General features: G+C 44.9%; 1 protein-coding gene across 1 annotated transcript in view; it reads left to right on the top strand.

Annotated features, from left to right (window-relative positions):
- Window positions 1–3,601: 3,601 nt before the first annotated feature.
- The window catches only part of magi2b (membrane associated guanylate kinase, WW and PDZ domain containing 2b), a 485,372-nt gene continuing 469,657 nt past the window's right edge, over window positions 3,602–19,316 (top strand). Inside the window, exon 1 of the mRNA XM_060928197.1 lies at window positions 3,602–4,120. Coding sequence (XP_060784180.1) covers window positions 3,823–4,120 — 298 coding nt within the window. The 5' untranslated portion in view covers window positions 3,602–3,822. The remainder of the gene's footprint in view (window positions 4,121–19,316) is intronic.

The following is a 19,316-nucleotide window of genomic DNA, read 5'->3' as shown; positions in this document are numbered from 1 at the left end:
GAGCATTCTGTCACTGAACAGGCTCCTCTGGTTGCTGATGACGGTGTGCAGAGGGTGACTGGCATCGTCCATGATGTTCAATAGTTTGTCCATAGACCTCTTCTCTGCCACCTTCAGCAGAGAGTCCAGCTTCATGCCGACCACAGAGCCGGCCCGCCTGATCAGTTTGTCCAGCCTGGATGTGTCCTTCATGGATGTGCTGCCCCCCCAGCACACCATGGTGTAAAACAGGACACTGGCGACCACAGACTGATAGAACATCCACAGGAGTTTCCTGCAGATGTTAAAGGACCGCAGCCTCCTAAGGAAGTATAGCCTGCTCTGTCCCTTCCTGTATAAGTGATTGGTGTTGCAAGTCCAGTCCAGCTTTAGCCACAGCCCGAGGTACTTGTAGGAATCCACAGCCTCCACCTCGACTCCCTCAATCAGAACTGGTCGTGACCTTGGTCTGGACCTCCCAAAGTCAATGACCAGCTCCTTGGTCTTCGAGGTGTTGAGCTGCAGATGGTTCCTGTTGCACCACACAGCAAAGTCCCTCACCAGGCTCCTATACGCCTCGTCTCTGTCGTCACTGATGCACCCAACAATGGCTGTGTCATCGGCAAACTTCTGAATATGACACAGCTCCGAGTTGTAGCAGAAATCTGCGGTGTACAGGGTGAAGAGAAGAGGGGCCAGCACCATGCCCTGGGGTGCTCCAGTGCTGCTAATTACAGTGTCAGACGTGATGTCCTACAGCCTGACGTACTGCGGCCTGTCAGTGAGGTAGCTGGAGATCCAGGTGACCAGGCAGGGGTCCACTCGCATCCTGTTCAGTTTGTCCTGAAGCAGTAGGGGCTGGATGGTGTTGAAGGCACTCGAGAAGTCCAAGAAGAGGATCCTCACTGTGCCATTTCCCTTATCCAGATGCGAGTGGGCTCGGTGTAGCAGGTAGAGGATGGCGTCTTCCACACCAACACCTGCCCGGTACGCAAACTGCAGACAGCCCTGGGCATGTTGTACCTGGGGTCTGAGGAGGCTGAGGAAGAGCCGCTCCAACATCTTCATCAGATGTGAAGTGAGCGCCACCGGTCGAAAGTCGTTCAGCTTGCTGGGCCAATTCTTTTTGGGAACTGGAACGATACATGATGTCTTCCAGAGGGTTGGCACTCTCCCCAGCTGCAGGCTGAGGTTGAAGATGCGTTGGAGTGGTTCACCCAGTTCAGCAGCACAGGTCTTCAGTAGTCGTGGACACACCTTGTCTGGGCCTGCTGCTTTTCTGCTTTTCCTGGTCTGCAGTAATGCATAGAGGAGTCTGTGTTGAGGTGGGGGAGGAGGGGGCTGCTGTGATGACTGGGGGGAGGTGTGTTGAGAGAAGAAGGAGAAATGGCTGCAGTGAGGGAGAGGGTGGGGGGGACGTGGGCTGGTTGAACTGATTGAAGAAGTCATTCAACTCGTTCGCCCTCTCCACTGTCCCCTCAATGACTCTGGTCTTTGTATTGTGGCCTGTGATGGTTTTCACACCTTCCCAGACCTCCGTCATGCTGTTCTCCTTCAGCTTCTGCTCCACCTTCTGCTCCACCTTCTGGGGATGGATGTATTGATGGATGTATTGATGGATGGATGGATGGATGGATGGATGGATGGATGGATTAGTATGACTGGATGGATGGATGGATGGATGGATGGATGATTGGATGTATGGATTAATGTGACTGGATGGATGGATTAATATGACTGGATGGATTAATGTGACTGGAAGGATGGATGGATGGATGGATTAGTATGACTGGATGGATGGATGGATGGATGGATGGATGGATGGATGGATGGATGGATGGATGGATGGATGATGTATTGATGGATGTATTGATGGATGATTGGATTAATGTGACTGGATGGATGGATGGATTAATATGACTGGATGGATTAATGTGACTGGATGTATTAGTATGACTGGATGGATGGATGGATGGATGGATGGATGGATTAATATGACTGGATGGATTAATGTGACTGGATGGATGGATGGATGGATGGATGGATGGATGGATGGATTAGTATGACTGGATGGATGGATGGATGGATGTATTGATGGATGATTGGATTAATGTGACTGGATGGATGGATTAATATGACTGCATGGATTAATATGACTGGATGGATTAATGTGACTGGATGGATGGATGGATGGATGGATGGATGGATGGATGGATGGATGGATTAGTATGACTGGATGGATGGATGGATGGATGGATGGATGGATGGATGGATGATTGGATGGTTGGATGGATGGATTAATGTGACTGGATGGATTAATGTGACTGGATGGATGATGGATGGATTAATATGACTGGATGGATGGATGGATGGATGGATGGATATGACTGGATGGATTAATGTGACTGGATGGATGGATAGATGGATTAATATGACTGGATGGATGGATGGATGATTGGATTAATGTGACTGGATGGATTAATATGACTGGATGGATTAATGTGACTGGATGGATGGATGGATGGATGGATGGATGGATGGATTAGTATGACTGGATGGATGGATGGATGGATGGATTGATGGATGTATTGATGGATGATTGGATTAATGTGACTGGATGGATGGATTAATATGACTGCATGGATTAATATGACTGGATGGATGGATGGATGGATGGATTAGTATGACTGGATGGATGGATGGATGGATTGATGGATGATTGGATGGTTGGATGGATGGATTAATGTGACTGGATGGATTAATGTGACTGGATGGATGATGGATGGATTAATATGACTGGATGGATGGATGGATGGATGGATGGATGGATGGATATGACTGGATGGATTAATGTGACTGGATGGATGGATGGATAGATGGATTAATATGACTGGATGGATGGATGGATGGATGATTGGATTAATGTGACTGGATGGATTAATGTGACTGGATGGATGGATGGATAGATGGATTAATATGACTGGATGGATGGATGGATGGATGGATGGATGATTGGATGGTTGGATTAATGTGACTGGATGGATTAATGTGACTGGATGGATGGATTAATATGACTGGATGGATGGATGGATGGATTAATGTGACTGGATGGACTAATGTGACTGGATGGATGATGGATGGATTAATATGACTGGATGGATGGATGATTGGATGGATTAATATGACTGGATGGATTAATGTGACTGGATGGATGGATGGTTGGATGGTTGGATGAATGGATTAATGTGACTGGATGGATGGATGAATTAATATGACTGGATGGTTGGATGGATGGATTAATATGACTGGATGGAAGGATGGATGCATGGATAGATGGACTGGATGGATGGATGGATGGATTAATATGACTGGATGGTTGGATGGATGGATTAATATGACTGGATGGTTGGATGGATGGATTAATATGACTGGATGGTTGGATGGATGGATTAATATGACTGGATGGTTGGATGGATGGATTAATATGACTGGATGGATAGCTAGATTATTATGACTGGGTTTAGTATGAAACGGCTCAATCTGGCAACGCTGCTCGCGTGCGTGTGTGCGCGCTTGTGAGACGGTCTGCTCCGGTTGCGTAGCTACTGCAGCCAGCTCTCGGTATCAGCGCGCGCTACGTGCTGCTACATGGCTCCACCAGCCGCGCGTGCAGCCGCGACACTGGCGTGAAGAAGAAGAAGCGAAGAAGAAGCAGCAGAAGAAGTAGGAGGAGGAGAAGAAGAAGAAGAAGAGCGCCTCGTACCGGCGTTGGACCACCGAGCGTCCCGATGAAGAGCCGTCCGTTACACACGCGCTGCTAAGCGGAAGGAAATTCTATCCGCGATGTCCAAGAGTCTGAAGAAGAAGAACCACTGGACGAACAAAGTCCATGAAGCGGTGCTCACCCGCAACAAGGAGGGCGAGCTGGGCTTCGAGCTGCGCGGCGGCGCTGAGAACGGCAATTTCCCTTACTTCGGAGAGGTGAAGCACGGAAAGGTGGCCATCCAGAGCGGCAAGCTGTGCGCCGACGAGCTGCTGCTGGAGGTCAACGACACGCCGGTGGCTGGCCTCACCACCCGGGACGTGCTGGCCGTCATCAAGCACTGCAAAGACCCGTTTCGCCTCAAGTGTGTGAAGCAAGGTGAGAGAGAGAGAGAGAGAGAGAGAGAGACACGGCCTGGATACAGCTGCCGAGCGGCGTCAACAGCGGCGCGCCCCCGCTGCGCGCTCCCGTCTCTCTGCCTCCGTTCTGTCGTGTGTGTGTGTGTGTGAAGCCTAAACAGCCCTGGATGATTACAGTAGGTGCCAGTGGCTTTGTTTGGACGCCATCGTGCTTTTTTTGGCGTCAACATCATCTCACACACACACACACACACACTGGCCTATCTACTGGATTTGGCGGCGTGTTGTTGCCTTGGTTACACATGTCTTCCGCTCTGTTCTGTGTTTATTTAGGCTGGTCCACGGCCTGGGCTTAGAACTCAACCAGTTCTGTGCAACTGATGCTGCAAAACATCACGCGCTTGCTTTAGGAAACAAAGCTCAGGATCAGGAAGGGTTGTGTGTGTGTGTGTGGAATGAAGACAGAAGTGTGTTCATACACATCTGCACATGAACACCTACAGCCTTACACACATGCTGTGTGTACGGTATATCAGATGTGCATGGGTCGAATCCCTGGTGACGATGAAAAGCCCTGCTCAGATTTGCTCAGAACGTAACACATAAATAAATAAACAAACAAACCTGTTTTTAGATCCATGACGATATGGATTATTTTTGGTCACAGAAACAGGCAGGAACACACTGACGGGTGGTACCGCTGAGCCGATGGTAGTTCTACACAGCAAATACAAATTCTTGCATCTCATCTCATCTCATCTCATTATCTCTAGCCGCTTTATCCTGTTCTACAGGGTCGCAGGCAAGCTGGAGCCTATCCCAGCTGACTACGGGCGAAAGGCGGGGTACACCCTGGACAAGTCGCCAGGTCATCGCAGGGCTGACACATAGACACAGACAACCATTCACACTCACATTCACACCTACGGTCAATTTAGAGTCACCAGTTAACCTAACCTGCATGTCTTTGGACTGTGGGGGAAACCGGAGCACCCGGAGGAAACCCACGCGGACACGGGGAGAACATGCAAACTCCGCACAGAAAGGCCCTCGCCGGCCACGGGGCTCGAACCCGGACCTTCTTGCTGTGAGGCGACAGCGCTAACCACTACACCACCATGCCAAATTCTTGCATTTGCCGAATAATACCATATCGGCTCATGTCATGTATCAGCTTTGTAATATTCAAAGAATATGGTAAAAATACATATAACTCAACAACGGAGATTAAAATTAGCACGAGCGGGATATGATTTATTATCCCCCGCTACAAAGTGCGCAGGGGCATATTGCTAGGTTTCAGTCACATGACTTTTTTTTAGCGGTTTTACCGGAAGTGAAATAGCTGGTGGTCTAAACAGCTGCCATAGTGCAAACACCCAGCGATAAGTTATCAGAGTACGCTCGTAATCTAGAAGCCACTGCTCGCTTTAGATATATTCAGAAGATCGCTACAGTCTGGGAAAGAAGGATTTGTCGTACGATCTCGTAAACTACCCTTCAGTCGAGTTCCCCGACATCTCGAACTATCTGGTGTTACAGACGTCCTTCTACACCGCAAAACAGATGAAAGTGTGGAAGAGTATCAAGGCTTACAACTTTTTTTGTATGTGTCTGGGTAAAGGACCTCGCTATCAAGTCGCTGCTGAATGAATCCTGGATTGTTTTTGCCGTGTATTTTTTTTTCAGCTTTCCGTTCATGTCTTTACAATGAAGCGCTGCGAGTTGAAGTGTAAACAAACAACAGTTGGCTTGATTCTCACTTGTGTTGGCGCTTATCTCTCAGCTAAATCATTCACAAAGATCATCAGAAACCCCTTTAAAGACCTGGATCTTAGTTAAACAAGACGGAGAAGAAGTGATCATGGCGCGTTGTAACTGTACAGCTGGGTAAGAATTTTGTCGCGACCTTCATGCGTACGGACTTTGTGAAGAGTGAGGAGTAAACAAAGAAACAGCCGAGGGCTTTAGCGCTTCGTGAAAATAAACAACACAGCAAGAAAAGTACTTGGAAAACACTAAGGACACAGCTGAGAGGGAGATACAAATGTACGTTTCAGGACGTGATCACCGCAAACTCGAGCATGCTTCGACTCGGCTCCCTTCGATTTCAGTCAGAGGTTCGAAAGCCACCTTTCTCGACGTCTTTTTGTGAATTCCTGTGTTCGTTCACCCTTTTTTATTAGTTCACAGGGAAGCCTGAAGAAACTTTTATCAGTTTCACGGTTTGATCGATTTGAAAGCAGCGCAAGCGTAAGGCATTTTTCCTGCGAGCAATGCACCTTCTCCGTACAAACGCTTTGTCAAACTGAGCTTTGGTAGACCACCAGCTGAAGTTTTGAATAACTAATGAGGCGGATGTGACGTCACGTGAAACCCAGCAATAGGAATGGAGTCCATCCGTCCGTCCATCTGTCTGTCCGTTTCAACCTGGACAAGTTTTCTCAGAAACTCCATAAGCTACATCAGTGAAATTTTGCGTGCTCGTATCACAAGAAGACATGGTCATCACTATCCTCTGCCATGAGTATTTTATGAAGACCTCTTAACACTTATGACCTTATAAGCCCATTGCTTTAATAGTGACTTATGTCATAAGTGCTATGACACCTTCATAAAACGTTAACCAGCTTTTTTCAGTAATATGAGCATGCAAAGATTCAGTGATGTAGCTTATGTATACTAAGTAACTTTAAAAACGCACAATGGAATTCAACACGATGTCACTTTAGATCCATGCATATATTTGAAATTTATGATATTGTATGTAATGCACACACATCTTGAAACATCGATAAAGGACATTTATTGTCAAACTCAAGAATTAATTCACAATAAAAAAATTCAAAGTGACAGTTGGTCCATGTTCGGACCGTCATGCTGGAGATTCTGGGTCTGTGTCGTCCAGGGGTCTCAGCAGCAGTGACTGAGGGTGTCAGGAATCTGTCACGGAGGTGAGCTAGCCTGATGTGCTGATCCTGAACTGGCGTCGTGACTCGAGGCTGACCAGGGCGTGGACGATCCCTGGTGCTCCCTGTCTGTCTGTAACGCTGACTCAAACGGGAAATGGTCGAATGATGAACACCGAAGTGCCGGGCGACCTCTGTCTGTGTACTGTACTTCTGGCACGCAACATCCCGATGGCCTGTTCACGTTGATTTTGGCTTAGGCGTGGCATCTTCAATAATGACAATTTTCCCATCATTTCCCCCGGGTATTTATAGGCAAGATTGTGTGTGTACAGTGTCTGCAAAATTTGTTTGAAAATTAAAGCCTGTCCATGTCATTGACTACCCGAGTCATATTGTACGTTATTGAGTACAACTCCCTTAAATTCTGATTTGAGCACAGATTTGGAACTTATTCGGGCGGAACGAAGTTATTTTTCCATTGTGATATATTTCTTTTCTTCTTGAGATAAACTCAGCACGAATTCAGCAAGTTTTATCAATGTGCGTTTTTAAAGTTACTTAGTGTAGTTTCTGAGAAAACTTGCCCAGATTGAGTCCACTTGTACACAGTCCAATAACGAAAATCAAGGGCCGTAACTCTGAAAATAATAATTTCTCATAAATGATTTTCGAACTCAACTTAGATCATGAATAGTAAAATGAGCACACAAAGTTTCAGTGATGTAGCTTATGTAGTTTCTGAGAAAACTTGTCCAGACTGAAACGGACGGATGGACGGCCTCCATTCCTATATCCCCCTGCACGCTTTGTGGCGGAGATGTGATTTGAAGTGGAGTAAATTGGATTGTCCTGACTTCCTACAGAAATCCCACAGGAGCAGTTTGCGCCTCTGTAACTGCCCCGGATATTTGACAAGTTACACAGCGTTTGTGAAAATCTCCAGACACTACCATGGGACGTTGATATCTGGTTGTCTGCTCCTGAAAAATAGCATGGTGTATTGGAATATAATATCAGATACCATCATAGAACCAGGGTAGAACCAGAATACACCTTTTACAAAGTCCTTGGTAGATCTTTGAGGGAGGGTGAGCGATTTGGCAAAAAGATCATATTGCTGATATGTTGGTCGTATGAAGAAGACTGTCTTATGTGACTGTGATATGGGCCCAGTATAAACTAACGCATCACACTGGCGTGTCCTGGCCTAGTGAGCCGACTGAAGGGAACTGGGCTTTGATGAACAGTTGTGTGTTAGTGTGGTACAGTGTTGTAGTCGAGTCACTAAACTTCGAGTCTGAATCCAGTCCCGAGTCCCCAGTATTCAAGTCCAAGGGCCCGTTTACACGAGGACGCTGTCGGGTAAAAACGACTAAATATTTTATCGGAAGTGCCTTTCATCTACACGGGGACGGCGTTTCCGAGGCTGAAAAACGGAAAAAATTGAAAACGCCTTCCAGAGTGGATAAGTTAAAAACAGCCCCCGTTGCATATCCGTCTAAACTACCCAATACGCCAAACTCTGCTCGGATCTGCTCACGTCGGGTACGCGTTTACGTCATACATATGTCATATACTGTACATGCCAGCCCGGGAAGTAAGAAAGTAAGTAAAAAAGTAAGAGCATGTCTGATTACATCGATCCAACGGACCTTCAAGCTGCTCTGGCAGCTTTAATAAACGTCCAGGAGTCCTTCGAACATCTATACCGAATCTGCACATATACCGTTAATGAACAGAGGCGGGTATAGTATGCTCTTACTTTTTTACTTACTTTCTTACTTACCATAGCCAGAGTAGTCAAAGTTTTCGTGGCACAGATGTGCAGATCAGACAAGACGGAAGACGTTGCGCATGCGTGCAGACATAGCGGAGGTCTTTCACAGCACCACCTAGCCGCCTGGCATGCACATCCAATTGAATTCCACACATTTATGCGTCACCGTATAGACGCAGATTTCCTCCTTGAAAACGGTCGTGTAGACGCGGAAAAAAGTGAGAACGAAAACGGACTTTTGCGTTTTTGTTTCAGACCGTCCCCGTGTAAAGTGGGCCTAAGTCATTAAAGAAAATTTCAAGTCGAGTCTGAGACAAATGACACAGCTGTCACACATGCACACTCTCGAAAACACCGATAGCTTTGAGCAATGTGAAGATGAACACTATGTCCCGTACCATAGCCTACAATAAATTCACCAAAACAACAAAAAAAAAGATACCGTCTCTCAGGGGCGGCACGGTGGTGTAGTGGTTATCACTGTTGTCTCACAGCAAGAAGGTCCGGGTTCGAGCCCTGTGGCCAGCGAGGGCCTTTCTGTGTGGAGTTTGCATGTTCTCCCCGTGTCCGCGTGGGTTTCCTCCGGGTGCTCCGGTTTCCCCCACAGTCCAAAGACATGCAGGTTAGGTTAACTGGCGACTCTAAATTGACCGTAGGTGTGAATGTGAGTGTGAATGGTTGTCTGTGTCTATGTGTCAGCCCTGTGATGACCTGGCGACTTGTCCAGGGTGTACCCCGCCTTTCACCCGTAGTCAGCTGGGATAGGCTCCAGCTTGCCTGCGACCCTGTAGAACAGGATAAAGCGGCTAGAGATAATGAGATGAGATGAGATGAGACGAGACCGTCTCTCAGGAATATTTAGGAAAAGACTGGTGGCACTAATGTTAAGCCTCCATGTCAAAAACATAATACTAATGTGCTTTACTGGAACAAATGCACTTGTGTGGATTTCAAAAACAGAACCATGTTACACAAACATGATGCATCTCAAAGACAAAAGCTTTGATTCTGACACCGTGGAACTATGGGCCGGCATGGTGGTGTAGTGGTTAGCACTGTCGCCTCACAGCAAGAAGGTTCTGGGTTCGAGCCCAGTGGCTGGCGAGGGCCTTTCTGTGTGGAGTTTGCATGTTCTCCCCATGTCTGCGTGGGTTTCCTCCGGGTGCTCCGGTTTCCCCCACAGTCCAAAGACATGCAGTTAGGTTGACGTGGGGCGGCCTTGGGCTGAAGTGCCCTTGAGCAAGGTACCTGACCCCTGACTGCTACCCGGGCGCTATAGTGTGGCTGCCCACTGCTCTGGGTGTGTGTGCGCGTGTTCACTGCTTCAGATGGGTTAAATGCAGAGGATGAATTTCACTGCTTGAAGTGTGCATGTGACGAATAAAGGTTTCTTCTTCTACATAGCAGGGAACTTGGATTTGCTTTGTTGGGCTGTAGATGTCTATATAAATATCTTAGGCCACACCAATTTAATTAGTTGGTTCTCGGAATCGCCGCTTGAAAAAAATGCAAAATGAAAAAAAAAAATCGAAATCAAACTCCCACCAACAGAAAAGGTCATGTGACATGAGGTCACGTGACGGCGAAAACCAATCAAATCGCCCCTTTCACTTTCGATAAAGACTTGTGGAAGAAACGTGCCTGTGGAGGGGAGTCCTGTAAAGCCTGTGTTTGTGATTGTTAGGATATTCAGCGAACAGAAGCGTAAAATCTTTGACAGGTGTGTTGAAATTCTGTTTACTGGTTTGCCTGTATTGTTTGGTCTATTTCTACCGCTAATTTTACCATCAGAGCATTTTTTAAATTTTATTTTTATTTCGCCCGCTCGCTTCATATTTTTCCTGAAAAAATCCAAGAACCAACCAATTAAATTGGTGTGGCCTTATTCCAAATTATTATGGCGTGTTTCAAAAAATAAAGAAAACAAAATCCCAGTCCTCGTCTCTAGTTTACGAGTCCGAATGCAGTTAATGCACAAGTCCAAGTCCGAGTCATCAGTGCTCAAGTCCAAGTCAAGTCACAAATCCTTAAAATTAGGGCACGAGTTGGACTCGAGTACTACAGGCCTGGTGTGGTAATACTTGAGATTGGTCTCGAGACCACTTTTTGAAGGTCTCGGTCTCATCTCGGAATCGACCGCATTTTCACTCGGTCGAGATTTAGTTTCAAGACCACAACGGCAGGGATTTCACTAAATTGCCTGTGTATTGTCTGATTAATTTGTTAACGTCGTTACTGTGATCGGATGTAAAATTTCCTGCTTCAAATGCAACCAATAACGTGACTCATTGCTAACTTGAAATTTTTGTGGCTACTGCCTCATAGAGGCGAAGCGAGGCAGTAGCCACTATGTCATCGTGTTGTAAGAATGAGTGTAACAATAGCGCATACGCATAAGCATTATAATCACCAGAACGGCGAATCGTGATCTCGCGATACGATTTGCGTTATCAAAAGTACACAAGAACGAGTGGCGAAGCCGCAATGTCATCGTGTTGTAAGAATGAGTGTGACAATAGCGAAACTTCGTAACCAATCAGCACTTATCCTGATCAAGTTCGATTACCCGTTCTACTTCTTGATAAACTTCGGAACCAATCAGAACCAGAAATGAAATAAGAGAAACCTCGTTATAACTTTATAGTATCGGAAGATAATCAGCAGATAAAAAGATAAACGAGATTCACCTCGTGGTTCGCCGAGGCTACTGATTCGATATCAACTAAGTGGTGTTTATTTTAAGAAAATGTACCTTTTGATTATCACAGCTTTTGTTTGGTCCTTCTGAAAGGTCAAATGAAAGGTTTTGTAAGGTTTTTTTTTTTTTTTGGACCTTTTCCTCAGATATATTGAGAAGCCGATACCAAACTTCTGAACTTCTGCTATTCGCTTTAATTTTTTTATTTTATTTATTATTTTAGAGTCTTTACACTACACTTATTAAACAAAATGTGCTCATTAGTACTAAATAATGCTTCTTAGACAATTCATGAACAAGTGCTTTCTTAGGCGGCACGGTGGTGTAGTGGTTAGCGCTGTGGCTTCACAGCAAGAAGGTCCGGGTTCGAGCCCCGTGGCCGGCAAGGGCCTTTCTGTGTGGAGTTTGCATGTTGTCCGCGTGGGTTTCCTCCGGGTGCTCCGGTTTCCCCCAAAGTAGGGGTGTCACGGTATGAAAATTTAACATGACGGTTATTGTGACCAAAATTATCGCGGTGTACGGTATTATCACGGTTATTTGAGTGGGCGTGGTTCAGGTTTTCAAGTTTGGACTGTGGACAAGTGGATCCTGACCACAGCTAGACACATTTTAAAATGCTAGCAGTGGGCGCACTTCGCAATAAAGATCATTATCAAAGTTTAACATTATTGACAGTCGGATACAACTGTTGTATTTTCCCTCGACCCGAAGTCATACGTTACTTCGTGTGTTTCACTGATCCATTTTCACCGTCTTGTGGCGAATGAAAGTTTAGCTGTGTAACTTGGCTTAGAATGGTGATGTTTACCTCAGAATAGCGCTAACCACAGCTAGTGCTAGATGCATTTTAAAACTGCTAGCAGTGGCCGTCTTTCGACAATAAAGATTATCATCAAGGTCTAACATTATTAACAGTCGGAAATAATTGTTTCATCTTCCCTCGTCAAAAGTTACTTTGCGCATTTCAGCTAAAACATACACGTTAACCACCTTGCACTTGCTGTACAGATGCTGATGGTGGTCTCGCAGATGATAGATGCATTTTAAAACTGCTAGCAGTGGCCGTCTTTCGACAATAAAGATTATCATCAAGGTCTAACATTATTGACAGTCGGAAATAATTGTTTCATCTTCCCTCGTCAAAAGTCAAAAGTTACTTTGCGCATTTCAGCTAAAACATACACGTTTACCTACCTTGCACTTGCTGTACAGATGCTGATGATGGTCTCGCAGATGAGTCATTAGATTTGATGTATTGCTGCCTTTCGCTGACACCTTTTTTCTGCACACTCTACATGCAGGAGCACCGTCATCAACAAGTTGTCCCTCCGAATTTTTGAAATATCCAAAATATTTCCACACTTCCGATTTTATCCGCTTGGAAGGCGGATAGATGTCTTCATCTTGATGACCACCACAGTCTCCTCCTTCCGCCATGCTTGAACTTCGGACAGTGAGTGAGTGAACTTGAGTGGCGTCGGCGGGAAAACTCGCACGAAAGTTCAAAGTCTCGCGAAAATGGAAGCTATCGCGGTTTTGACACTCAGAAGGTTGTGGTCACCGTCAAAATATTTTAGCGCGGTAACCGTGTACACCGGTAATCGTGACAGCCCTAGTCCAAAGACATGCAGGTTAGGTTAACTGGTGACTCTAAATTGACCGTAGGTGTGAATGTGAGTGTGAATGGTTGTCTGTGTCTATGTGTCAGCCCTGTGATGACCTGGCGACTTGTCCAGGGTGTACCCCGCCTTTCACCCGTAGTCAGCTGGGATAGGCTCCAGCTTGCCTGCGACCCTGTAGAACAGGATAAAGCGGCTACAGATAATGAGATGAGAAGTGCTTTCTTACTATGTTGAAAGTAGATCTGGTTCACAGTGCTGTATTTTGAACGAAACAGTAAACAAAATACTCCGAGCCCTGATGCTGCTCACAGCTTAGTGATGCTTGCAAGAGATGCGGTGAGTATCATTCATAACATGTATATATGCTATATTTACTGTATGGGCATGGGATCAGAAGACAATTTTATTTATAAGCAGTAGCCACATGGACCCATAGAGTACCTATTTTTCTTCATGTTAACAGCCGTCACCCCTCCCCCACCCCTTCACACACACTGGTCTGGTTCTGGTCTTGACTTGGTCTCGCCCTGCCTTGGTCTTGGTCTTGACTTGATCTCAACCCTTCAAAGTCGTGGTCTTGTCTCGGTTTCGGTCATGACTTGGTCTCAGTCGAGGTGGTCTTTACTACAACACTAGTGTGCTGGCACTTAAGCGAGACTCTCTCTTGTTGGTTAGCCTAGGTCACAACCGGATGTACGATTTTTTTGGCCGTACGATTTTTGGCGTTTCCCGAATCGCTGCGTTTTTTTTTTGTGCGTGGAGAAAGACGCACGTTGGCCGTAAGTTTGTCTTGCAACCTGAAAAAAACGTAAGCTCCCGTAGAGTTTGTTTGACATGACAAAGAACCTCTGTGGCCGGTCTGCGGCCGGTCTACGGCTCGAAAATCAGCACGTCACATGCGCGCCCTCCGTGCGTTTCTTGCGTGTAGACCGGCCGTAGGAGCACGTACGGCCGGTTGTGACCGAGGGTTTATAGACAGCTGGATGCCAGAGTCATCATATACCCCTTTTCCACCAAATCAGTTCCAGGGCTGGTTCGGGGCTGGTGCTGGTGCTGGTTCACAACTCGTTCAGCTTGCGAGCCAGCTGAGAACCAGTTTGCTTTTCCATAGCTCGGGGTGCTAAGGGGAGTCATGTCAGTTACGTCATTGTGTATGTCAGTTACGTCGCTGTATACGTCATTATGTCGCTGTATACGTCAGTTACGTCGCTACGTTTGCATAAACCTTGGCGCGAATATCGAAGCAAAAACAACACGGAAGCAGCAGCAACAACAACAATAATAATAATGGATGACTTCCCATTTGTACAGCTGCTGCTTCTCATCGTTTAAAAATGGCGATCTTTCGCGGTCTTGTTATTGTTGTTGGTCTTAACAACTCCGCCCCCCCGCTGACGTAAGCGGTTCTTTCCTCTGGCCCAGCAGAGAGCTGGTGCTAGCCTGGAACCGGTTTTTCTGGCCCCAGAGCCAGTTCTTTGTCAGTGGAAACAGAAAACCCGGTTCCAAACTAAGCACTGGCCCCGAACCAGCCCTGGAACTGCTTTGGTGGAAAAGGGGCATTAAAGAGCCAGTTCCAGTTCCAGTGGCTATTTAATGCCCAGAAATCTGCTTAACCACGAGTGTACAGCTTACATACACTACCAGTTAAAAAATTTGGCCTTTTTTCTTCTGGAATTTCGTTTTTACTTTCAGTTTTCGACTGTTTTAGGATAATAGTGTTCACTGTTGGCTTCATTATGAAAGAGCACACGGAATTATGCAGCGACTAAGAAACGTTAAACTATTTTCAAAGTTATAACTTTTTTTATTAATGATTTTATGAATTATTTTAAATTCTTCACAGCATTCCTCAAGCGCATGCTTGGTATCGTCTCAAACAGCTGTATGAGGAGCTTTATTCAGGAGGCTTTTCTTTAAGTTCTCTAAAGATCTAATGAAAAAACAATATAGTTTTCTCATATTGGTCACTCTGGTGTAAATTCAGTGTTCTTCTTGCACATCGCTTTAATATGCCTCCTTTAACTGGTCCGTCTCTCATGGTCTTGGCTTGTTGTTAGTTAGAGTCACGTCTTTTTGAATTGCTTTTTTTTTCCTTCCTGAATTTTGATGAGCATTACTTGAAGCAGCTTTCAGTTGTTAAATGTGTGTTTTGTTTTGTTTTTTAATCTTGTAACCCATTTAATTTCAGTGAATAAATAGACACTGTTATCAGCTTGAAAATGATGTTTTGAAGTATATTTTCCTTTGATATTTCAGATTATTAATAGTAGTATATCAGGATGTCCTCTGAGATCTTTGGTGTTTCTTCTTTAACTTATCTTTTAATTAAGTTTTTTTTTTTTTTCTCCTCAGTACAATATACTCCGTGCTCGACTGAGTCATTTTCTAGAAGAGCAGATCTTAGTCAGCAAACCTCCCGAGGACGGAGAGAGTTCGAGCCATAAAGCTTGTATTTATTGAGACAGTTTTTCTGCTGCTGTAACTCTGTTGGTTAGACGTGGACAAATCACTCGTCTGGGTGCCTGGGACAAGAAAAGTACGTGTCTGGGCTATTCATTTTTTATTTTTATTTTTATTTATTTATGGTGGACAAGTAGGCTAGAGATCACGAGCATCTGCTCTCATTCAACACCCAGTGGGTGAAAAAACTCGACTCACTAAAGCCAAGTTTACATTAGACCGTATCTGTCTCGTTTTCTTCGCGGATGCACTGTCCGTTTACATTAAAACGCCTGGAAACGCCGGGAAACGGGAATCTGCCAGCGTCCACGTATTCAATCCAGATCGTGTCAGCTCCGGTGCTGTGTAAACATTGAGAATACGCGGATACGCTGTGCTGAGCTCTAGCTGGCGTCTCATTGGACAACGTCACTGTGACATCCACCTTCCTGATTCGCTGGCGTTGGTCATGTGACGCGACTGCTGAAAAACGGCGCGGACTTCCGCCTTGTATCACCTTTCATTAAAGAGTATAAAAGTATGAAAATACTGCAAATACTGATGCAAATACTGCCCATTGTGTAGTTATGATTGTCTTTAGGCTTGCCATCCTTCCACTTGCAAGTGGTAAGTGACTTGCGCACAGCGGCTCAGTCCCGAATCACTGCTCGTGCACTTCACTCGCGCGCTCTGTGAGCTGCGCAGGGCCGGAGTGCGCACCCTCCAGAGGGCACTCGCTGTTCAGGGCGGAGTGATTTGGAGCGCAGCCGCTGAGGAGGAAGCGATGAGCCGCGCTGACACATTTCTCAACTTGCATGCCGAATTAGTCATGTGATTAGCGTATCCGTGTATTGGCTTTGCTGTGTGCACGCGAATCATGTATTGGCGTTGCTGTGTGCACGCTAATCGTTTTTAAAAACGTTAATCTGATGATCCGCTGATACGGTCTAATGTAAACCCCACCTAAGGCCGTTTTCGGATTATCCATTATTCCAATCACTTACTCACTCGCTCGCTCACTATATAGTGTTCACGACATAGAATACTCGCTAGTGAATAAGGGCAGGCAGGTGTCGATACATTTCGGACACTGGGATGGGATGTTACTGTATGCTGCTACTTGATTGTGTGCTGGATGTTTAACGGTTATGCCACGAAATTGAGTCGTACATGAGCTATAAGCCATGTACGACGAGATTGAGTAGAGGAACTGTTTTATTCTATCCACATTCACTGGATTTTGAGAAACAGAGCATTTAGATTTTTTTGCAAATTTTGATGAATAAAAACTTGACACAAAACGTTCGACAAAATCCTTTCCACTTAGAATGTAAACAAGCTGGCGAAATGACAGGAGCAATTTGTGGCAGATCACAGAATCCAGGGACACATGTCGGCCCGGGGGCATTTTGAGTTATTGACAGATTCAGAAAGTACAGTTTCTAAGCTTTCCAATGATGCCTTCCATGTGGAGATCTGACAATATTTGAAGAATGTGTGGCCTTTTGAAAGTGTATACTTCTTAAAACAGAAAAGGGAGAAAATCGCCCTCAAAGTTTTCCATCTCAGCGACTCTGGGTGCAGGGCGGGCACATAATGCTGCTCATTTGCATGACATTAAGGAAAGCTCTACCCCCTACGAGCTAGCACGATACTACTTTCATGTAAACAAAGATCACCACGTCAATTTTCCTTCCATGCGAAGTATGCCCAACACAATTATGAAGTACAAAAATAAGTCCTAAAGTATACTTTAACGTTTTGTGGTTGAAAAATTACTCACACCGTAAGAAAGAAAGATAGCACGATGATGACACAACTAACACAACACTAGTTTCATGTAAAGCCTCGGTCACAACCAGCCGTATGCGCTCCTACAGTCGGTCTACATGCAAAAAACGCAAGAAACACACGGAGAGCGCGCATGAAACGCACGAGAGCGCGCGTGTGAAAAGCACGAGAGCGCGCGTGTGATGTGCTGATTTTCGAGCCGCAGACCGGCCGCAGAGGTTCTTTGTCATGTCAAACAAACTCTACGGGCGCTTACGTTTTTTTCAGGTTGCAAGACAAACTTACGGCCAACGCGCGTCTTTCTCCATGAACAAAAAAAAAACGCAGCGATTTGGGAAACGCCAAAAATCGTACGGCCAAAAAATCGTACGTCCGGTTGTGACCTAGGCTTAACCAAACCACAACACTCTCCGTTACATGCAAAAATAAGCACACAGCCTTAGATTAATAAACTTACCCCATCAGAAAGAGAAACGGCGCCTTGCACACACCAATGCCTCCGATGGAATGTAGTCCTAGAACGGTCCATGTATCATCCGATCATTCAAGTATTCCATTCAATCTGGAATTTTTTTTTGCTAGAAATGGTGATCTCCGATGTAAATACCGTGCGTCTGTTTGCTTCGCGGTGTGTCACCTCCTCTGCGCTCTGTTTAGTAACTCATTCCATAGTGAAATCACACGCCTGTATGCAGGTTAAGTAGCCATGCGCTCAACTCGGATCATACAGCTGATTCGCGAAAAAAAAAAAAAGACTTAAATCATCATGTGAATGGCCCATATGGTAATTTACCCACACCCCCCAGCAGGCTACAGTCCTGACAAAAACGAGACAATTTGCAACAAAAAATGTATGCTTTTCCAACAAAACAATCTATTATCTCAGGGGTTTTCAAAGTGTGAGAGAGTGAGCCCCCCCTCAGAGAGCAAATAAACAATAGCGCCCCCCGTACAATTTTTGTTGTTGCTATACTTAATGTTCCATTCGTATTTAAAAAAAAATGGTTGTTGTACACATTTTTATTTATTTCTTTTTCACATTTTAAACATCTGTGCTTTTTAAAACATCTTGTTTTACACATTTTAAACATCTCATAGCATCGTTAGCTAGCACCTCTTGGCAGACAACACACTGTGGCAGTGGAGCATCTTCAAATCCAGTCCATGAAAATCCAAACTTTAAATAATCGTGGTCATACTTCCTTCTTTTTCCAGTCCCCCAGGATTCCGCGGGCCTTTTTTGTGATTGTTGTGGGCTAAAATGTCTGATGTTGCGGGGGGGTCCCAAAAAAATTGCGATGAAAGTTGCGGTGTTTTTTAGGTTTTTGTTGCGATTACATTGCGGGAGGAAGTGAAAGTTGCGAGAAATTGTTGCGATTTTCTCTTTTTGTGATTAAAATTGAGTGATATGTTAAATATTAAGTTATTGCTGAAAAACTATTGATTAAAAAACAAAGGCACTGAGAAATGGTCCTATAAACAACTTTACCAATATAAAAGATTACCAGGACTACAAAAATGCAGAAAAATAGGCTTTACTTATCCAAATGCTCCTGTTGGTTCAAAAGTTAAAGTGCAGAGAACCTCACAGCACAACATGAAGTTACCTTAAAATATAATATAAATGCTGCAGCTTTCATGTAAGAAAAAAACTATTAATACTAGTACTGTGTGCAGGCAGTCTCTCCTGAAGACTAAATTAAACAATAATTATAAACTAATAAAATAAATGGCTCAGGCTTCATAGAAGAAAAAAAAACAATTTGAACAGAATCTCACAGTATGATGCTGAAGCTGCCTAAACAATGGAAAATAAAATACCATTTTGGCAAAAATGTTGGCATCCATTACTTTCTTGTATTAAGTAAAAAAAAAAAATAAAGTGCACACAGTCCTTCACTGTAAACATCACACACTTTCAGTAACAGAATTTAAGCCTACATAAACACTGTCTCGCACATCATGCAATGTTGCCA

Source organism: Neoarius graeffei, chromosome 8 (assembly GCF_027579695.1).
Source record: "Neoarius graeffei isolate fNeoGra1 chromosome 8, fNeoGra1.pri, whole genome shotgun sequence".
NCBI lineage: Eukaryota > Metazoa > Chordata > Actinopteri > Siluriformes > Ariidae > Neoarius > Neoarius graeffei.
The sequence above is the reverse complement of the archived record's forward strand: the minus strand, read 5'-3'. Positions and strand labels throughout refer to the sequence as shown.